General features: G+C 45.6%; 1 protein-coding gene across 1 annotated transcript in view; it reads right to left on the bottom strand.

Moving 5' to 3' along the window:
- CLCN1 (chloride voltage-gated channel 1) overlaps positions 1 to 17534 on the bottom strand; it is a 104867-nt gene extending 87333 nt beyond the window's left edge. Inside the window, exon 1 of the mRNA XM_060236930.1 lies at positions 17258 to 17534. Within this exon, the coding sequence (XP_060092913.1) occupies positions 17258 to 17446 (189 nt within the window). The 5' untranslated portion in view covers positions 17447 to 17534. The remainder of the gene's footprint in view (positions 1 to 17257) is intronic.
- Between the last annotated feature and the right edge of the window lie 5303 nt (positions 17535 to 22837).

Genomic DNA, 22837 nt, shown 5'->3' with positions numbered 1-22837 from the left:
CTCTAGTTATGACTCTTCAGTTGCATTCCCACAGTGTTCTGCACATATAAGTAAGGCCCAGCAAGTAAAATCAGAGAATGTTCAAGGAAAGATGCATTTTGATTGGGGGGAGTGGAGAGAGATCACTGTGTAGGTGCTTCAAGTGAATTCCTTAAATAGCAGTTTGCTGCTATTCTGCTAGTTAGGCATAATTTCACAGAACAGAATCTACGTAAGAAAATGCTTAAAAGTTCTCATTAAGGTCATTTTTAGATCTTCATGAGTATTTATTTGTAGCTGGACATAAGCAAATAAGACTTAAACATACCCTTTATTTCCTTCAGAATATATGCCATTTTTGCAGGCCTCGAATTTAGTGGGAGCTCACAGGAGCACAGCTCCTGAACCTTTCTGAAAGTTCCACCTCCTCCATCTGAGAGTTCCACCTCCTTGTCCATTGAATAGTAGGTGCTGCTGCATAACAATCCCTGGATGAGCTCCACCACCTATTTTTCTACAAAATGACTCCTGAATGTTTGTATAATTTTTGCTTGTTTGTAGTTTGCTTGTTTGTACAATTTTTGCTTGTTTGTACAATTTGGTTGTTTGTACAATTTTTTTTTTAACTTACACTTGTGTTTAGCAATCACTCTAATTCTGAGACATTTAAAAAATTGTCCAATGGAAGTCATAGGGAGCAAGGGAGTTAAACTTGCTTATTGTCCAGACCCTTATTTTTAATACAACTGTTGCTTGCTGTGCAAAAGGCAGGGCAATAGATTACTAAGTTTTATTTACAGAGATCATACAAGCTCCATTCCAATAAAGATTTAGTCTCTTTCCCCCCCTCTCCTGATTTTATTAATTTTACGTAGAAATTGACCTAGAAAACAGTCATGCCCACCATTCAGATATACATCTGTTGTCTTCTTCGATTTCAGTCGGCTTTTTTGACTTATGCAATGCTAGTGTCGGGAACAGTTCCACACAGTGCTTTTTCTGTAGAAAAAAGCCCAGCAGGAACTCATTTGCATATTAAGCCATGCCCCCTGACACAACCATTGTTTCACACGGGCTGTTTGTAGAAAAAAGCCCAGCAGGAACTCATTTGCATATTAAGCCATGCCCCCTGACACAACCATTGTTTCACACAGGCTTTTTTGTAGAAAAAACCCCAGCTGGAACTCATTTGCATATTAGGCCACACCCCTGACACCGAGCCAGCCAAAACTGCATACCTGTGTGTTCCTGCTCAAAAAAAAGGCCTGTTGGGGGGCCCTCAGCAGAGAGTGCCCCAAGACTCCCCTCTTCTCTGTCTCTACCAGGTCCCCTCTTGCTCCTCCCTTCCCACCCACTGACCCACATACCTATGTACCCTTCCCTCAGCCTCTCATGAGCCATCTCACCACCTGCAGTCACAGATGCCTGCATCAGACACATGCTCATTCCCTGACGATTCTGAGTAGGGTGCATAGTTGGGGATGGAATATGGTTGGTAGAGTGCTTGCGAGCAAGCCGATGAAGGAAGGGCGAGTAGGAGGCAGGAGAGCTGCGTGGTCAATGGCAGTGTACCCTGCCAGAAGCCCTGAGCCCTGGTAGCTGCCCAACCTCGGGGTATAATGTCACTGGTTCTGGCTAATGTCCAGCTGCATTTTAAATGCCATTAGTAAACTCTATTGAAAGCAGCACATGAACCACACTGCAGTGTAAGAACGTAAGAGAAACCATGTTGGATCAGGCCAATGGGTTATTCGGTCCAACATTCTGTGTCATAAAGTGGCAAAAAAATCCAGAAGGTCCACCAGCAGGGCCAGAACTCCAGAAGCCCTCCCACTGTTGCCCCTCAAGCACCAAGAACCCAGAGCATCACTAACCCAGACGTAGGGGTCCGTCTATACCTTGTAGCTAATAGCCACTGCTGGACCTCTGCTCTGTCTTTTGTGTTGCTTTAGAGACTGCTGCTGTACAACATTCAAGAACAGCATAGTCAAAACCGTGCAAAAGAAAATATTTAAATCACACACACACATGCATAGGTTGGATTCCATGTACCTAAGCCACTACTGGGAAGGCTTTTCTCTGGTGCAAGTAACTTTCCCTTAATGGTCAGAGGAAACTACAGGAGAGCTCTAGCACAACAAATCTATGAGATCCAACCCACTGGATAAGAACATGACATGATTCATTATCAAGAAAAATCTATAAAATACCGGAAACTTGTGGAGTTTCTTTGCAAAAATAAAGACATTGACATTAGAAATATGTATTTTAGGAACACACAATCCCCTTTTAAAGTTGCTTATTCCTGTAGCCATCACTGCTTCCTCTGACAGAGAATTCCACATTTTAGTTGCTCTCTGTGTAAAACAGTAATTCCTTTTGTCCATCCTGAACCTACTGCCCGTCAGCTTCATTGGATGTCCTTGAGTTCTAGTATTTTCTGAGGGAGAAAAAGTTCTCTTTGTCAACTCTCTCCACTCCATGCATAATCTTAGAAACCTCTATCATGTCCCCCCCTTAGTCATCTCTTTTTAGGCTTGCCAAGTCCCCCATAGTCCCACGTGATACCACAGAGTTTTCCTCCCAAATTGCTAGAGCATCTGGAAAAACCATAGAATTTTCCCGGATGCTCCTAGAGCGGCCGGTGCGCAACATCACCAGTGCCATGACATCACTTCCAAGTGACGTCATTGCGCTGGCGACATTGGGGGAGGGCTGGCAGGTTGGGAACCTCCAGGGCAGGAGAACCTCCATAGGGACAGGAATTTAGCAGCCCTCTCTCTTTTCTAAACTGAAAAAGTTCCAGACTCTTCCGCCTTTCCTCATAGGGAAGGTGCTCCAACCCCCTAATCATCTTGGCTGACCTCCTCTATACCTTTTCCAGCTCTGCGATATTCTTTTTGAGACATGGTAACCAGAACTGAACACAGTATTTCAAATGAGACCGCACCATAGATACAGGGGCGTTACAATATTGACCTTTTTATGTTCAATCCCTTTCTTAATAATCCCTAACATAGAGTTTACCTATTTCACCACTGTGGCACGCTGGGTCGACACTTCCATTGAGCTATTTGTTAGGACCCCGAGATCTTTCTCTTTTAACGAACGATCCAATAAAAACTTCTCTAGCCCCGCTTGAAAAGCCCACCAGAAAGCAAAAGAAAAAAATAGCAAAACCTACCTAAAAAGTTTAACACGAGGCCATATGCACATAAATGTTACTTGCAAAACAGAGAGGCTGAATTTCTTTGCCTGCCTAACACAGCTTGCAGAAGTCCCCATAAATATATGAGCCAAAAGGAACTAAGCCAGCACATATGGTATCTTAATCACCACCAGAGACAGCTCAAGTTTTTCTTTTAACCGGTTAGGGTGCAGGGTTTGAGATTTCAAGGACCATTGTGCTTCTTGAGCAGAAATGTATCACGTTAGAATTATGTGTAGTACAAAAATCTGTAGGATTGTTATTATGAAGAAAACGTTTTACAAAAGGGACACTAGTTGTCTTTGGGGAAATATTGCTTTTGTGTTCCACAATCTGTGACTTCTCAATGTCCCCCCCCCCCCTCACTCAATAAAGCTTCTGGCAAGGGCATTTAAGGACATATATTGATGAGAAGGACACATGGTGAAACCCTTCAAAGTATATTTCAATGGTGTTAACTGAACATTTTGTTTTGCAAGTAAATCTGTCATAAATATGTTTTCCACAAGGGCATCTCAGAGAACACCTGCAGACTTCTACTGCGTCTAGCACTATGACTGTGTACCAACAGATCTTCAGTTTGGCTGCTCTCTTAAATTCAACAATAGGTGCGAAGGAACAGACTCACAAGCCCCATTCCCTCCCACAGTGCCGGATTAAACCCTGTGGAGGCCCCTAGACGGTGGAAATCTCAGGGGACCCCTTGCAAATTATCTCAGAGTTGGAGTGCCCACCCCGCCACCCATGGCCCCTGTTGCTGCCTGCAGACACCTTCTCAGAAGCCCCTTTGACAAAGCTGCAGGGGAGAGGCAGAGAAGAAACTTGGTGATGATGCCAGTAGTAGCTGCACCAGGCAAGTCGGGCAAAGAGGGGCTCATTTGTTGGCTGCACATGCAGGCTGAAAGAGCTGCAAGTGTGGGGGGACCAGTTGGGGGGGAAACCATCTCCAGGCCCCTAAAGGCATGGGGGCCCATAGGCCAGTGCCTACTTGGCCTAATTGTTAATCCGGCCCTGCCCTCTTGTTCCTGGGAGGTCAGAAAAGGCCCATGGCAGTTCCAAGTCTTCACTTTGTGACACTACTCCTTTCCTTTAAACCTGGGGGGTGAGTACCAACTTCTGTCTAGGTAGTAGCTGCCACAACCTACAAATATGAAAGAGCAGGGCTTTTTTTGTAGAAAAAGCCCAGCAGGAACTAATTTGCATATTATGCCACACCCCTTGACACCACAATTGTTTCACACATGGCTTTATGTAGAAAAAGCCCAGCAGGAACATATTTGCATATTAGGCCACACACCCCAACACCAAGCCAGCCGGAACTGCATTCCTGTGCATTCCTGCTTTAAAAAAAAAAAAAAGCCCTGTGAAAGAGTATCTCTGATAGATGGATTTGTACAAGAGTTTTTTTTTAGCAGGAATGCACAGGAATGCAGTTCCGGCTGGCTTGGCTTCAGGGGGTGTGGCCTAATATGCTAATGAGTTCCAGCTGGGCCTTTCTCTACAAAAAAACCATGTGGAATGTTGGTGATGTCAGGGGGTGTGGCCTGATATGCAAATAAGTTCCTGCTGGGCTTTTTGTACCAAAAAAGGCCTGGATTTGCACATCAAGCACTCAGTATCTGCCTCGCCATTTAAAGCCTCTGCCTAGTTGTTGCGTCTCCCACTTCACTCTTACTAGCTAGTGAGGGGATAATCTATTTCACTTTTGTGATACTGCGCTCAAGGGGTGGCGAGTTCAACTGCTGCCCCCCACCCTACTGCTTTGGAAAACAGACCTCAATAGGTGTAGTATGTTTACAGATATCAATTTTCAAGAATTCAAAGTATATGAAAAGTTTTATAACAAAAATAAAAGAGTACACATGGTCTGGAAAAGCATCTTGCCAAGCAAGGATTAAAAATAGCATTGCCAGAACCACTCTTCGTTGCGGTGAGGGGATTTGGAGGGCATTCTGGGAGTGGGCAAGATGCTGTGAATGACATAACTCAATGTGATATTACCCAGAAGCAGGGGTGAGATTCTAGCAGGAGCTCCTTTGCATATTAGGCCACACCCTCCTGATGTAGCCAATCCTCCAAGAGCTTCCAGGGCTCTTAGTACAGGGCCTACTGTAAGCTCCAGGAGGATTTGCTACATCAGGGGGTGTGGCCTAATATGGAAAGGAGCTTCTGCTAGAATTCCGCCCCTGCTCAGAAGTGATGTCATTATGTTGGGGACGTTGTGCAACATCAGTGTTTGGGGTGGGACTTCCTCGCTGGCCAGCTGGCTGATGGTGGGCAGAACCCCCAAACACAGAGGAACCCCTGCCAAGACCCCGGGGGGCCAGCAACCCTAAAAAATATTGTTAAAACCTAAGTCTTGTTTGTATTGTCCTCGGATATACCCTTTCTGGCAGTTGATTTTACATGACTCCTGTCAGGCCAGAAATCCTTTTGTTATCTATGCTACAAGTGGGCTTTGGAAACAAAAGTAAAAAAAAAAAACATGATTACAACTTTGCTAGCTATTGCTAGGATTGCAATTGCTACAGAATTGGGGGGGATAAAAGCTCACCTTCTTTATTACCCTCGCAAAATAAAGTGTGGGAATGTTTTCTCCACTGCAAAATTACTAGCTATTATCTCATGCCAAAATTTACAGCATTATGCTTTCCAGTAGTATCCTATTTGACTCAGCAAAATGCGGTTCCTAATAAGGCTTATTATCGGGACTTGTTATTTTTCTAATACATGTCATTTCCTTATTTGTGCCTTATCTGTAACACATATGGTTTTCTGCGTTCTGCTATTAACTTTTGTATTTGTCATTCTGTAAACTGCTTCAATTTATTGACATATTGGTTTGGTAGCGTATGCAAAGCATAACTTAAATAAAGATTATTTCAGAAATAAAACAAAAAACATAAGCCTCCTGACCATAAGTAAACTCTGTACTTATGCTAACTAATGTTTAATTAAGATAGGTTAGTAATTCTTGAAGCTGAAGCATTTAAAAGTCCTTTGTTATCTTTGTTCTTAGAGTTGAGACCTCTGCAGAGGCCACTCTTCAGAGTCCGCAGCCAGTCGGAGACCTGAGTGCTGGCTGGGGGCGCAGCTGGTGGGGAAAATCAGGGGGAACTCAGCACATGGCGCGACTCCTTGGAGGCCTCCAGCTGGTGCTCTAGCCTTTGTCTCTATGGCTTCCATAGAGACTAATGCTAGAGTGTCACAACATGGCTGCCATTTTGTCTCCTGCTAGGCAGTTCTTATAGAGTGGGGGAGAGGATCTCACTGGGGGATTCCTGCCTCCAGCGGAGGGCTTGGCAAGCCTAGACTTCTCCCATTTGACATTCAACACATAGTCGATGGAGTCCCTAATGCAACCTTTCCTGCCCTCCCACTCGTAATCTGCCTGAGTTCACAGAATCAGCATTGCTGTCAGATGGCCACCTAGCCTTTGTTTAAAAACCTCCAAGGGAGGAGAGCCCACCACCTCCTGAGAAAGCCTGTTCCACTGAGGAATCACTCTAAAGGTCAGGAAGTTCTTCCTAACATTTAGCTGAAAACTCTTTTGATGTAATTTCAACTCATTGGCTCTGGTCCATTTTTATGGGGCGACAGGATACAACTCAACACCATCCTCTATACGACAGCCCTTCAAGTGCTTGAAGATGGTTATCACATCACCTCTCAGTCGTCTCCTCTCCAGGCTAAACACACCCAGCTCCTTCAGCTGCCTGAGACGGTGCTGTATGTCTCTATCACTTTCTCTAGCAAAGTTTTAAAAGGGAAAGAAACCTAGGAAGTATATTGTGTCTGCCTGCCAACACTTCAACTAATGCTTGCAAGTACTACAGAACGACCAGCAAGCAAACAGGACAATTACAGTCTAACCCATTGACTTTATTGGATTTAGACTGACTCTGCATAGGATTAGTGTTGGGTCTGTTTATTTTTTGCGTGTGCAAGGTTAAAATTTCCCACATAGAAATATAATAATTTCTTGTGGGTATAATTGCAACAAACTACTAGTATTTTGAACAAATGTTGAGTCCAGTGGCACTTTTAAGACCAACACAGTTTTATTCAAGATATGAGTTTGTGTGTGCACCGGGGCTGCCAAGTCCAATGCAAGAAATATTTGGAGACTTTGGGGGTGGAGCCAGGAGCAAGGTTTGACGAGCAGAATTGAACTCCAAAGGGAGTTCTAGACATCACATTTAAAGGGACCTCACACCTTTGAAATGCATTCCCTCCATGGGATTGGGGCACCTTCTTTGGGGGCTCATAGAATTGGACCCCCTGGGGAGGGTATTTTGGGGAGAGGCACTGGATGCTCTGCTGCAACTTTGGTGCCTCTAACTCAAAAACAGCTCCCCCCCCCCGAGCCCCAGATATCCATGGATCAATTCTCCATTATACCCTATTGTAGGGAATAATGAAGTGCCCAGCAGACATTTCCCTCCCCTGCCCCCCCCCCCCCGTTTTCTGATGACCCTGAAGCGAGGGGAGTGCCTCCAAACTGGGAGACTGGTGAGAACCGATAGTGCCTGAGGACTGGTGAGAACCGATAGTGCCTGCCTTGAGTAAACTGATCAGCAACATTGCCAATAGAGAGTATAGAGCACTGGTTCCATATGAATTGCTCTCAGCTTGCTGTGTTGGTTGCTCATAGAGAACTGTTGCCTAATGAAATTGACCTAAGCATATTCTGAATTGAGCTGTGGTTCCATAAAACTACCTTCTTTTGCCAGACGGAGAATCACATTCGAAACACGAACTTTCTTGGAATCGTGTCACATTCACATGTTCTTCTGGATGAGAAAATTCTGGCACCTTCCTATAATTTTCATGTATTAAGTACTTTTCCTGTGCAGGAGGACTATACATGGAATTATTGTAGACTGATATATGTGTTCATATTTTCAGTGTATGCTTTCTCCAAGGTATGAGTGTTAAATGATTTTTCTAGGCATTATTAATAATAAGCAATGCTTGATCGGTACTTCTCGTGAGTAACAATGATTTAATGTTGGTAATTTTTCACTTGTAACACAGTTTTCTCCCAGTCTTCAACTTTCCATGTTCCTTTCCCTTCTTTGTCCCACCTGAGGATTGATAACCCTAGTGTGCACGCACACTTCCTCAGATACATAGAAATGGAAGTCAGGTGAACAGCAAATTAGCATACAGCTTAATGACAATGTTCTGATGTATGCAAAGGACAAATAGCAATAGCAAGCTAAGTTCATAGGGTCATCATTTGTTTGGATTTAATGGCGGGGGGGGGACAGTGAAGCAATAAATATTTATTGCCCCCTCGTAAATTACCTCAGAGTTGGAGCGCCTGCCCTGCCATCTGTAGCCCCCACTGCAGCCTGCAGGCACCTTCTCAACAGCCCCTTTGACAAAGCTGTGGGGGAAAGGCAGTGAGAGGCAAACTTGGCAATGACGCCAGCAGCAGCCACACCAGGCAAGTCAGGCATAGAGTGACACAGTTGCTGCCTGCACGTGTTGAGTGAACATTTTTCTGGCAGCTCCAGATTGGGAAATACCTGGAAGGGCTGCAAGCAGGGGGGAAACCGGGGTGGGGAAGCCAGCCCGGGGCCCCTAAAGGCGTGGGGGCCCATAGGCCAGTGCCTACTTGGCCTAATTGTTAATCTGGCCCTAGTTCCCCACGAACTACATTTATGCTTGCAGCAAGGCTGGTCCGAGATTGTCTGGCACCCTAGGCAAGGCTAACTTCTGGTGCCCCCCCCCCCGCACCGATAACATCACCAAGTCACATGGGGGGGTGCCCAATTTGGCATCCCCAAAAGGCCAGTGCCCTAGGCCAAGGGTGGCCAACGGTGGCTCTCCAGATGTTTTTTTGCCTATAACACCCATCAGCCCCAGCTAGCATGGCCAATGGCTAGGGTTGATGGGAGTTGTAGGCAAAAAACATCTGGAGAGCTACCGTTGGCCACCCCTGGCCTAGGCAATTGCCTAGTGCTTGCCCCGTTTGCAGCCTGTATGACCCAGAACACCTATTTCAATATGGAAAACGAGGTCAACCGTCCTCCCCTCTGGGCGCAGGCTCTGCGGGCTTCCTCCTTCCTTCTGCAAAGGAAGGGCAGCTGCAGGCCGTTATGCCGCCCAGCAGGAGCAGCGCCAAGAAGGTCCCGAAAAATTGCCGGAGATCCTGGAGAGCAGCTGGAGGGGCTGACCTGAGAAGGAAGATTAAAAAGAGCTAGCTGAACGATGACTAAGAAGCAACACGAGAACACGCCGCAAATATCGGACGGGTATAAACACCAAGCTTAAAGGAGGCGAAACCGCTGAGCCAAAGGAATGGAAATCAAGCTTTGGGGAGGAAAAAGAAGAACCTTTTGCACTCTGCATAGAAGCCCCGTTCTCCACACTGCTGAGGAAAAGCACAAAGGAAACCCAGGGAAGCCTCAGCACTTGGGTGGACTCCAATATAGCCTGAATATATAATGCCATGCAGGACCACGGTGATCTCAGAAGGTTTTCCGTGTACTATTCCTGTCTTGGATGCCACACATAGCTGTTGGTGCACAAAGTTCAGACTCCTTTCCATTTTCTCCCCTTCTTTGTGGCCTTTTCTATCCTAAAACTGTACACACACACACCCCTGATTTTGAAGGGCCTTGCCCCTTTGCAGCCACTGTCCTGGGCTCCCACCCCGCCAGTCCAGTTCCTCCGCCGTTCTTTCTTAAGTGTTACTAAATGCAAAAACAAGTACAAAAGTTCAAGTTCAGGTTTATTCACAGCAGAGCAACCCTGCAGGGTAAATCAGAGCGCTGGCTGCACAATGACATCACAAAGGACAGGCGGGGACACAGTTAACAAATGAGTGAACATTTTTATGAGACGCATCCCCCCAAAAGCGTCACTGAAAAGGGGGGAAATTGATAGCTGTCAAAAATGTCAAGGAGATCATGATGATTTTCATGTCTGCTCTAATGAGTACTTTACAGCAAAATACTATTGTTGGCAGGGGTGGAATTCTAGCAGGAGCTCCTTTGCATATTAGGCCACACATCCCTCATGTAGCGAATTCCTCCAAGAGCTTACAAGGCTCTTTTTTGTAAGCTTTTGGAGGACTGGCTATATCAGGGGTGTGCGGCCTAATATGCAAAGCAACCCCTGCTAGAATTCCACCCCGATTGTCGGTACATCAGAGCTGATGGCTGCTGTCATTTGTTTTGGTTCCGTTGGGTCTAACTTGTGGCATGCTAGGAATTGTAGGCCTTCTGAATCACATTGCAACACCTTCTTGGTTCGCTGTGAGATGGCTGCCGTTGATGAGAAAAGGAAGAGCTTGGCCTTCTGAAAGACCGTTGTAAAGATTCTTTGCATGTGTCGCTCACAAGAACATCAACATTTTATTTGGATAACTGGACCAACAAACAAATGCAGAATTACCAGCTCCTTAGATTCTACCTTAGAAAGCTGCCCTAGTATCTTACTAGGCCCTCTTCAAATCAGTGGTCATGCATGCTAATTTCAAATACAAATCCATTTCACTGTGGTATGCAAGGCTTCACAATATCCAAAGTGTGAAAGAAAACTTTGCACATCTCCAAAATACAATAGGCCTCTTCAGATGTTATGTCCACATAAGCTGAGAGCCCACCACTTGTCCATATGAGGAGTGCATGATCCCTACAACGCACCAGATATATGTGCATTGCATGGATTTTCCATGTGCATACAGCTGGCAATGCTTGAATTTTCCATGTGCACACAGCTGGCAATGTATGGATTTTCCATGTGTGTACAGCTGGCAATGCATGGATTTTCCATGTGCATACAGCTGGCAATGCATGGATTTTCCATGTGCATACAGCTGGCAATGGATGGATTTTCCATGTGCATACAGTTGGCAATGCATAGATTTTCCATGTGTGTACAGCTGGCAATGCATGGATTTTCCATGTGTACAACTGGCAATGCATGGATTTTCCATGTGCATACAGCTGGCAATGGATGGATTTTCCATGTGCATACAGTTGGCAATGCATAGATTTTCCATGTGTGTACAGCTGGCAATGCATGGATTTTCCATGTGTACAACTGGCAATGCATGGATTTTCCATGTGCATACAGCTTCTATACAAGCAAGCCGGAACCCGGTTGTCCAATGCTCTGGTTTATGTGTACAGAAGCTGTCCATGCATGGAAAGTTCTTGTATCACTGAAGTCATGCAAAATGGTTACCATGCTCATCAGGTGCATTACGGAAACTGTGAGCTCCCATACATGTGGTTGGCTAAACAAGGCCAAAAATGTAAAACGAACACTATATTCCTTGTTCACATTTTCCCTCCTCAACCTTCCATTGCACGAGGGGCCCTTTCCTCATTTACCATCTGTATGGCATCTCTGTGTGCCAATAATTAGTAGCGTGATGCAAGAAATTCAAGTTCAAGTCACCCCCATCTGTGAATATTCACAGGTGGCTTTGAAACAGTCTAACCTACCTCAGTGGCTGTGAGACTTAAACTTCATTTAGAACTGGTTGAAGGAAGCCGGGGCCACATTTGTAAGAAACGAACCATCTGTTCACAGGATGCTCAGCAGCAAAATACATTCACAGCCCAATCTTTGCTACAAGCCCTTCCAGGGAAATATCCCATCACTTTCTTTTCTGATATAGCCAGTTTCTTGCCTTGCTCATAGAGGCCACATTTCCTGGAAAGGTGGGGCAGCATTAGAAGTCATAGCGTTGCCAACTCTGTACTGGAAAATTCCTGGAGGTTTGTAGGGCGGAGCTGAGGAGGAAGGGGCAGGACCTCAACGGGGAATAATTCCAGAGCCCATGCTCCAAAGCAGCTGTTTTCTCCTGAGGAACTGATTTCTGCTGCCTGGAGATAGGGTTGCCAATCTAAAGGTGGGGGCAGAGGATTCCCTGGTTTGGATGCCCTCCCCCCGCTTCAGGGTGATCAGAAAGCGGCGGGGTGGGCAATGTCTGCTAGGCACTCCATTATTCCCTATGGAGACCAATTTCCATAGAGTATAATGGAGAATTGATCCATGGGGCTCTGGAGGGGCTGTTTTTTTAGGTAAAGGCACCAACTTTTTAGTATAGCATCCAGTGTGTCTCCTCAAAATACCCTCCAAATTTCAAAAAGATTGGACCAGGGGGTCCAATTCTATGAGCCCCCAAAGAAGGTGCCCCTATCCTTCATGATTTCCAATGGAAGGAAGGCATTTAAAAGGTGTGCGGTCCCTTTAAATGTGATGGCCAGAACTCCCTTTGGAGTTCAATTATGCTTGTCACAACCTTGCTCCTGGTTCCACCTCCAAAGTCTCCTGGCTCCACCCCCAAAGTCCCCAGATATTTCTTGTTCAGACCTTTATTGGCATAAGAGCAATAATGATTCACAACCTAAAGTAGGTACAAAGGCCTGAAATATAGTAAGAACAATACATAAACAATCAATTAAAATAGCAGCCAATAATACTAATCAAAAGCAGACACCCAGCAATTAAAATACAGTAGTATGCCTAGATTTAATTGTATAGGCTTCTACTAAGAAGTTCGCAACACATGTAGTAATACGGGGATTAACATCTTCTAAAAGGTAGGATAGAATTTTCCTTTTAGTAAATACATTGTGTTGGAGATATTCAGCTAAAAATTGTCTACATTGTGAGGCCAGGAGAGGACATTCTAAAATAATATGGGATATAGAATCAAGGACTCTTAATTCACATGGGCATAATCTACTTTGGAGAGGTATCCGTCTAAACCTACCATAGAGAACTGTTGATAGGAAGGCATTTAAATGCACCAAAGTAAAAGTCCAACGATGGCATGGGGAGCCTAAAGTAAAAAAATAATGGGGTATCTTCCCATGTCTTTGGGGTATACCTAGAGCGGCTGCAGAGCAAACAGGGGAATGTGAGGGGAACACTTTTTGGCATTCATGATCCATAAACCTTAGTTGGATTGTTCTTAAGATATATAATTCGTCACATAAGAAAAGAGTGTCCACCTCAATACCAAGTTTTTGTAGTTTGTGGGTAAATGTAGAGAGACAAGTAATGCTATGCCTGTCTTTTATCAGGTAGTATAATAAACTTCCTGAATCCGTTCTGAAATGAATTTTAACCAGAATTTAAAAGCCATAATCCAGGCTCTGGTTTCTAGAAGGTGTAAACCTAGCTCTGCACAAATGGGTGTGTAGGGGACACATTTGGGAGCACCTAAAATCTGACGGCAGAATGATGATTGCGCATTCTCCACGCAGGGACTAAAGGCTCCAGTCCACAAAGGTATTCCGTATAGCAACTGAGGGAGGATTTTAGCATTGTAAATTTTCAGAGTTGCTGGAATGAACTGGTTAACTCCTAAGAAATAGAACTTTTAAATTTGCGCCAGAGAACATCTTACTAGACCTACAGCTCTATTACGATGCGTTGGCCATCTAAGGTTGCAGTTAAAGGTAATTCCCAAATACTTGTAAGCCTTCACTTGTTCAGTTTCTTCTGTACCATTGCGCCATTTACATAGGTGCCAGCTTTTTGGAAAAACCAGGATTTTTCATTTCTCATAATTAATTACCAGTGGATTCGATCTACAGTATTGATGAAAGGCTTTCAAGTATTTTTGGAGGCCACTTCTGGTACGTGAAAGAATAACAGTGTCGTCAGCGTATAGCAGTAAAGGCACTGCTAATTGTTCTAAGAAGGGAGGGTGGCTATTCACAATGGACATATGTTGGTTCAAATCATTCAGAAACAGATTAAAGAGATAAAGGGCAAGAACACAGCCCTGTTTTACTCCCTTAGTAATTGGGAAACTGGAAGAGAGTTGACCATCAGGGGATACTTTAATAACACCTGAGGTAGCATCGTTTCTTGATTAAGAAAAGTGGGTGTGGTTCCATCCCCAGAGTTATAAGTTTTTCCCATATCAGATCTCTGGTGACTGAGTCGGAAGCACCCTTTAAATCGATAAAGGCTGTATACAATTTCCCTCTTTTAGGCTTCATATATTTATCCGCCAAGAAGGCAAGGGTGGAGCAATGATCAATTGTAGATTTCCCTTTGAGGAAACCAATTTGTTCTGGGCCAATGATCTTTTCTTTAGTTAACCAATTTAATAGGTGACGTCCAAGATGTTTAGAATACAGCTTACATGAGATGGAGAGTAGGCTGATTGGATGAGAGTTTCCAGGGGAAGCCGAATTTCCTTTTTTTATATATTGAGCATATTAATGATCTTAACCAGGACTCAGGGATGTTTCCGTTCTGATCGATAAGAGTAAATAGGTTTGCCGGTGGAATGACCCACCAGTCCACATACTTCTAATTTCTTGAATTGGAGTTGGCAACCCTACTTGGAGATGAGTTTTAATTCCAGGAGATGTCCAGGCCCCACTTGGAGGATGGCAACCCAGAAGCAGTTTGCCATCCCCCAGGTGGTGGAGGAGAGTTCCTGCTATTACAACTGATCCGCAGGTGACAGATCAGTTCACCAGAGAAAACGGCCACTTTGGAAGGTGGACTCTATGGCATTAAACCCCACCAAAGTCCCTCCCCTCCCCAAACTCCACCATCCTCAAGTTCCACCCCTCAGTCTCCAGGTATTTCCCAACCCAGAGTTGGTAACCCCACCTAGAAGCCACGATGCTGGTCGTTAGTTCTTATTCAGACAATGGTCTCTATTCCATCTACAGTGCAAATTAAAGCAACTGCCAAAAGGATTCCACTTTCAAACCGTCTTTTCCAGCAACACGTGTGTAAAATGTGGAATAAGCTTTCATAGACCCCCTGCGCCAGAGAAGGTTTAGCCTGAGCCTGAATTTTATTTCTAGACTATCTCCATGGGATGCATCAGTTAGCTGAGGGTCCCTCAACAGAGATTAACCACTCTAATTCACTGTATTATTCTTGGAGGGGGGTTATGTTTCCCCCATCACACACTGACTTCTTAGAGGCTGGCTTTGTGTTGAAGGTATATAACTGGGATCGCCAAACTTGCTTAATGTAAGGGCCACATAGAATAAACACCAGAAATTTGAGAGCCGCAAGACATGAACGTTAGATGTGTTTGAGGAAGGAAGGAAGGAAGGAAGGAAGGAAGGAAGGAAGGAAGGAAGGAAGGAAGGAAGGAAGGAAGGAAGGAAGGAAGGAAGGAAGGAAGGAGGGAAGGAGGGAGGAAGGAAGAAGGGAGGGAGGAAGGAAGGAAGGAGGGAGGGAGGGAGGGAAGGAAGGGAGGAGGGAGGGAGGGAAGGAGGGAAAGAAGGAAGGAAGGGAGGAGGGAGGGAAGGAAGGAAGGAAGGAGGGAAGGAGGGAGGAAGGAAGAAGGGAGGGAGGAAGGAAGGAGGGAGGGAGGGAGGGAAGGAAGGGAGGAGGGAGGGAGGGAAGGAGGGAAAGAAGGAAGGAAGGAAGGGAGGAGGGAAGGAAGGAAGGAAGGAAGGAAGGAAGGAAGGAAGGAAGGAAGGAAGGAAGGAAGGAAGGAAGGGAAGGAAGGAAGGAAGGGAAGGAAGGAAGGAAGGGAAGGAGGGAAGGAAGGAAGGAAGGAAGGAAGGAAGGAAGGAAGGAAGGAAGGAAGGAAGGAAGGAAGGAAGGAAGGAAGGAAGGAAGGAAGGAAGGAAGGAAGGAAGGAAGGAAGGATGGATGAGGAGGGGGGTGGAGGTGGAAAGAAAGCAACGTTAAACTTCAAATGCATTCTCCAAGCCGCTGACTGGCTTTGTTTGGAGAAGTGATTTAAAGAGACAATGCCTTTTCCAAGCTGGCTGATGGGGCCGTGGGGGCTTCGAGAGCCACACAATATGTGTGAAAGAGCCACATGTAGCTCCCGAGCCTCAGCTTGGCCACCCGTTATACAGGGCTTTTTTTGAGCAGGAATGCAAAGGAATGGAGTTCTGGATGGCTTGGTCTCAAGGGGTGTGGCCTAAAATGCTAATGACTTCCTACTGGGATTTTTCTACCAAAAAAGCCCTGCTGTTATATATTAAAGTCAGGGCTGCTCGATGCATTCAGTAGAACGGGGTGATAGGCTATCAACCTGCTTCAGACTGCAGGGGAATGATTACAGTTTTCCAAATTCCACAGCATGCAAAGAGCTAGGCTAGGATGTTTGTCCTCATGTGCTAAACATCTAATTACAAAGCATTTTTATAGAGGAGAGCATTAAAAACGTGACCCCACTATTACCACAAGCACACTGGCAGTCTGAAGTGGTATGTAAAAAAAAAAAAAAAAGCGCTACCTGATTGGGTTGCCAACCTCCAGGCAGAGCCTGTAGATCACCCAGAATTACAAGTGATCTCCAGACAGCAGAGATCAGTTCCCCTGGAGAAAATGGAGGGTATGGAGACACCACCCTTGAAGGGTAGAGTCTATTCAATTTCACCCCATTGAGGCCTCTCCCCACCCACCCAAACGCGGCTCTCTCCAGCCTCCAGCCCCCAAATCTCCTGGAATTTTCCAACCCAGAGCTGGCAACCCCACCACTTCATTTGCAATACCAGGGCTCAGCTAAGGCCTTTCTTGGGGAAGCAGCAATAAAAGCCTAGGATTGCCAATCCCCAGGTGAGGGCAGGGGATTCTCTGGTTTGGAGGCCCCTCCCCCCACATCAGGGTTATCAGAAAATGAGGGTGGGGGAAGGAAATGTCTGCTGGACACTCCATTATATTCTATGGAGATTGATTCCCATAGGGTATAATGGAGAACTGATCGGTAGGTATCTAGGGTTTGGGGGAGGCTGTTTTTTGAGGCAGATGCACCGAATTTTTAGCATAGCATCCAGAGCCTCTCCTCAAAAAGATCCCCAAGTTTCAAAAAGATTGGACCAGGAGGTCCAATTCTATGAGCTCCACAAGAAGGTGCCCCTATCCTTCATTATTTCCAAATGGAGGGAAGGCATTTAAAAAGGTGTGCGGTCCCTTTAAATGTGACGGCCAGAACTCCCTTTGAAGTTCAATTGTGCTTGTCACACCCTTGCTCCTGGCTCCACCCCCCAAAGTCTCCTGGCTCCACCCCCAAAGTCCCCCGATATTTCTTGAGGCGAACCTGGCAACCCTATAAAAGCCCAAGAGTCAATTTAGACCAGCCGGCTGATTCCACCCTACCTGAGGATGGTTGAAGGCCTTCTCCTGGTAATGCGTGTTGTCTCCAGTCCCACCAGTCTCATGGCCGGCCTCTGATGGGATCCCATAACTGGTGCAATGCTCAAACTGGACGTAGTCATACTGGGGGGCACCACCCCACAACGCCGTGTCCTTCTGGGCACCATTCGCCTTGCGCCCTGAGTGCTCCATAGCGCCGTGTTCAACCTTCGCTGAGCCGAATCAAGGCCGCTAGAAGCCGAATGCCGAGCCCCGGGAACAGCTCGGCCTGCAGCATGGCCTCTCTTTCAGCCTTCCCTCTCTCCCCTGTTCCCTATGCCTTGCTCACTTTCTTTTCTTCCTGCCCCCAAAGGCGTCTGGGGCAGCGATGGAAGGGTTTGACTATATTTATAGCAACTTTCTTCTGTCACATGACCCCCCCAAAGCCACATCTGATCTGAGCAAGAGGCATTAACTCAGCCAGGATTGAATATCAGGTGTATGGCAGGAGGAAACCCTGAAGGAGATGGAAGGGTGGGGGGAAGGCAGCAAAGAAGGAGCAAGACACATACAAGAACCGTGAAGCCCGAAAGATGGAACTCCCATGCAAAGGGGACAGAGAGAGAGAGCCACGAGAAGCAGGCAGGAAGTGTTACACTGACATATGGGCCTTTTCTGCTCATGTCGCTGGGTTTTTAACGCATGCCTTTCTGCAATATGGGACATTCAAATCAGTTTAGGAATGCACTGGCAGATAATTGGGTCAGGACGCTCGAAAGGCACTATCTACAGTAGCAGCTCATCTTAAGAATGCAAGAACTGTTTTGCTGGATCCAACCGCGACTGCTTGAGCCCAGTGTTCTGTTTCTTGCAATGGGCAGTCATAAAAGCTGGTCACCTGCTCTTTGTCCCCCAGGATCTGTGCTTCTGTACGTGAAGGGTCCACATACAGCTGTCATAAACACCATCAGTTAAACACCACACGGTTAAACTCTACATGAGTTTGTCTAACCCTTAAAAAAAACAACCTGTCTGCATGGCCATCTAGGGCTTCTTTTGTAGCAAGAACTCCTTTGCATATTAGTCCACACACCCCTGATGTAGCCAATCCTCCAAGAGCTTACAGGGCTCTTTGTACAGGGTCTACTGTAAGCTGCAGGAGGATTGGCTACATTGGGGGGGGGGGGTGTAGCCTAATATGCAAAGGAGTTCCTGCTACAAAAAAACCCTCATCTTGTGGCAGTGAATTCCATAAGCGAAAGATGCATTGCATGACAAAATCATGTCTTTCATCTAACTTCAATCAATTTTAGTGGTGTTTTTTTAAGTTATAAGAGGAGGGAGGAAAGTACCTTTCTGTTCACATATGCAACAGACACAGTGATGCCCTTTCAAGGAAGAATAAAGTATTCAATCGTATGAATGCTGGCAATATTAATAAATATAAATCATAAACTATTCAATAATGTATCATTTCTAGAATCCAAAAATATTTGTTACAAAATAAACAAACTGTCATAAATCCAATGCAACTTCACTGGACTTATGACAGTTTATTTTGAAACAAATATTTTTGGGTTCTAAAAACAATACATTATTGAATAGTTTATGACTTTATTAATGTTGCCAACATTCATACAGTGATTGAATACTTTATTGGGATTTTCTGTGCACAATGTTTTTTAAATCCTAGTTTCTTGCCACTGTTGCCCCTTTATACCAGGAGTGTCAAACATGCAACCCGGGGGCTGAATTAGGCCCCCGGAGGGCTCTTATCAGGCCCCCGAGCAACTGGCTGTCATCGACTTCCTTCTCCCTCTCTCTTGCCTCCTTCTGCATCACAGCTTGCTTTGCAAGGCTTGCTAAATTGCACAGGAGCTACAGAACAAACCTCCATTTTCTCCATTGGTTGAGGCTCCTCCCCCTCCTGGTCCCCTGGGGAAGGCGGAAAGAACCAGAGCTTCCTTTGCCTGTTTCCTGGATCCCATGGGAGAGATACAAAGAAAACACCTTTAAGATCACCAAGTGTTAATGTTTTAAGTATTTTTTTATTTTAAGGGTTTAAAAAAAAATTAGTCATGTTTGTCTGCGTCCTTTAAAAAGTTTATATTTCCGCTACCTAATCTTAAATAGGTACACACATGGCCTGGCCCAATATGGTCTGGCCCAGCCCAACAAAGTCTCATTTATGTAAAATACGGCCCTCATAACAAATGAGTTCAACACCCCACCTTTATGCTTTTCATTCGCTGAGAAAGGCATTAGAAAAAGACTGGAGGTCTATATTTAGAGCCAGAATGTATCTGAGGCCCAGAAGCCCAAAACAAATACCAAGGGATTGTGAACTTCCTGCAAGCATCTGACTGAGCTTTATTCAAGGTAGGAAGCTGGTGTAGATGGACCTTTTTTGTCTGATTCAACAAAGCCGTTCTGTCAGCCTTTCGTGCTCTGCCAATGAAGTGTATTTGAAATGATTTAAGATGCTGTAGCATGGCCCTGCCGCATGTCTCAGGGACTGCTTAAAACTCCATAAAGGCATAAGGACATCAGACCAGCGGTCCATTTAGTCCAGGGATATGTCTCACACAGTGGCCAACCGAGGCCTTCCCCAATGTTGCCTCCTGGCTAGGGTTGCCAATCCCCAGGTGGGGGCAGGGGATCCCCTGGTTTAGAGGCCCTACCCCCACTTCAAGGTTATCAGAAAGCGGGGGGGGGGGATGTCTGCTGGGCACTCTATTATTTCTTTTGGAGACCAATTCCCATAGGGTATAATGGAGAATTGATTCACAGGTATCTTGGGCTCGGGGGGGGGGGGGGGCTGTTTTCTGAGGTAGATGCACCAAATTTTCAGCATAGCATCTGAAGCCTCTCTTCAAAACACCCTCCAAGTTTCAAAAACATTAGACCAGGGAATCCACTTCTATGAGCCCCAAAAGAATGCACCCCTATCCATTTTTCCATGGAGGGAAGGCATTTAAAAGATGTGTGGTCCCTTTAAATGTAATTGCCAGAACTCCCTTTGGAGTTCAGTTATGCATGTCACAACCTTGTTTCTGGCTCCACCCCTGATGTCTCCTGGCTCCACCCCCAAAGTCTCCTGGCTCAACCCCCAAAGTCCCCAGATATTTCTTGAATTGGACTTGGCAACCCTATTTAGTTACCATGACTATCTGATCCTTTTAAAGCTGTCCACGCCTGCAACCATCGCTACCTCCTCTGGCCGTGAATTCCACACTTTAATCACTCCCTGCGTAAAGTATGTACTTTTGTCTGTCATTGCTCTTCTATTGCTCATCTGCTTCACTGGACACTCTCAAGTTCTAGTACTTTGGGAGAGGGAGAATTTCTTTTCTTTTCTTTTTATTTGCCTTAAATTTGTATGCCGCCCACTCCATACGGACTCTGGGCAGCTTCCTCTTTGTCACATTTAATCCTTTCCCATCACATGCAACTGGCCCTATGGTTGCCTGGTGCCAACTTCCTTGGCATGGACTCATAGCTGGTGTGTGGGAGTAGGCTACGTAGGCGGCCGCCTAGGGCGCCACCTGGCCTAAGGCCCTCCCTCTCCCAATGAACAGCTTGTGTGCTCCTTGAAGCCTGCTTTCCCCGATGGAAAGCAGGCTCCATGCAGCGCAGATGCTGCCCAGCTGGTTTTGCATTTCCTGGGTTGGTTACAGACCCGGAAAATGCAAAAGCGTACAGCAACTGAACAGTGTGCTCTTCAGAGCCCAGCAGGGATAAATTAAACAATTGTAAAAGCTGAAGAAGAACCAATTAGTTTCTAAAAACTGGCTCCTGTTGAAGTTGTATGCTGCCACTCATCCTTCCTACTCTACTTTAACAGAGCCATGGGGTGGGAGCCATAGCTCAGTGGTAGAGCATCTTTCTCGCATGCACAAGGTCTTGTCCCTGGCACCTCCAGCTCAAAGGATCAAGTAGTATTCTCACAATTTTTATTGCTTAATCTCACAATTTGTTTTTAAAAATTGAAATTTAAAAACCATAAATTAAAAATGTAAATAGTTTCAAGTTTCTTCATTTCTCCTACAATTCTCCCACTTTTTCGCAGCGAGCAAGATCCTCTGACAAGCGGTTTCTGCTTGCTGCAGGAAAGTGGCGGGCCAACTTGCAGCTCCGGGGCAACTTGTGCAAAAACGGAGAGAAGTCCCAGGAGCAAAAGGGCTCTCTACCAAGAACAAGCCCCAGTGCAAAATTGATCAGAATGTCTGTGTATGTGGGAGGGGAGTCCATGCAGGGTCGGTGCTGGGGGTTTTGGTGCCCTAGGCGAGCTGCCCACCCCTGAATTTTTTTTAAAAAAACAGAACTGTAGGAGACATGAAGAAACTTGAATATATTTACATTTTTAATTTACATTTTTTTTATTTTAAATTTTACAAACAAATCGGTCTCTGTCTTTTGCTAGCCTAGCAGCCGAGCGGGGACAGACTCAAACTGCCTAGCAGCGTGTGAGAAGAATGAAGAGCACACGCACACACACCCATGTGCATGGCCCACTGACAGTTGTCAAATCTGCTCCATGCCTCGGCCTGCTTGTAACCCTGCAGCTCTCGGGATAGTGATTAAGAGGAAGCGAAGAGGAAGCACGTATGAGACCCCACCCACCCCCGCCCCCGGATCATCTTGCAAGCGGGATCGTGCACAGGAAAAGCAGACAGGTCTGCCAGAGACCCTGTTATCAACACCTCTTTGTCCTCTCCAGATAGCAAAGTGGCTCCGACGCTGAGATCAAGAGAAGGGGTTTAATTAGCTCTTGAAATATTTCATTCATAAGTTCATTCAAAATACGTTCCCCTGGCTACGTTGGCAGCGTTCTGAAGGCAGCTTCCGCACAAAGATTAAGAATCAGGCTGTGAGATAAACGCATCCGCATTCACACTCTGAATCCCGGCTGATGGCAAGTGTATTAAAAACAATTATTTAGCCTCGCTTTCACCACCCAGTTGTAAATCATAACTTCCAACAGCTAACTGATATAAAGAGCAGGAGAAGAGAGAGAGTCAATCATTAAAAAAAGAAGAAGAAGAAACTAAGCAAATACTGGAAAAAAGGTTCAGGCGCATAAAACTCAACAAGCTAAATTCTATCTAGAACAGGGGTGTCAAACATGTGGCCCCAGGGCTCCTATCAGGCCCCCAAGCAACTGGCTGTCATCTGCTTCCTTCTGCTGTGTCTCACTTTCTTCTGCACCATGGCTTGCTTTGTTAGGCTTGCTCAATCGCACAGGAGCTACTGAGCAAAACCACTATTTTCTCCATTGGCTGAGGCTTCTTTCTTGGGAAGGAAGGTGGGGAGGGAGCGCTTGCTTTGCCCAGCTTTCTCAATTGCACAGCAGAGCTACTGAGTCAAGCCTCTCTTCTTTCTATTGGCTGAGGCTCCCCCCCCCTTCCTGATCCCCTGCGGAAGGAAGAAAAGAGCCAGAGCTTACTTTGCCCAGTTCCCTGGATCCCATGGGAGAGATACAAAGAAAGCACCGTTAAGACCAACGAGTGTTAGTTTTAATCATGTTTTATTTTAAGTTTTTTTTTAAGATCTTTAATTGTGTTTGTTTGTGTTCTTTATAAAGTTTATACCTTTGCTACCTGG

The sequence above is a fragment of the Heteronotia binoei genome, chromosome 4 (genome assembly GCF_032191835.1).
Source record: "Heteronotia binoei isolate CCM8104 ecotype False Entrance Well chromosome 4, APGP_CSIRO_Hbin_v1, whole genome shotgun sequence".
NCBI lineage: Eukaryota > Metazoa > Chordata > Lepidosauria > Squamata > Gekkonidae > Heteronotia > Heteronotia binoei.
Note: the sequence above shows the minus strand (reverse complement) of the source record. Positions and strands in the feature narration are given on the sequence as shown.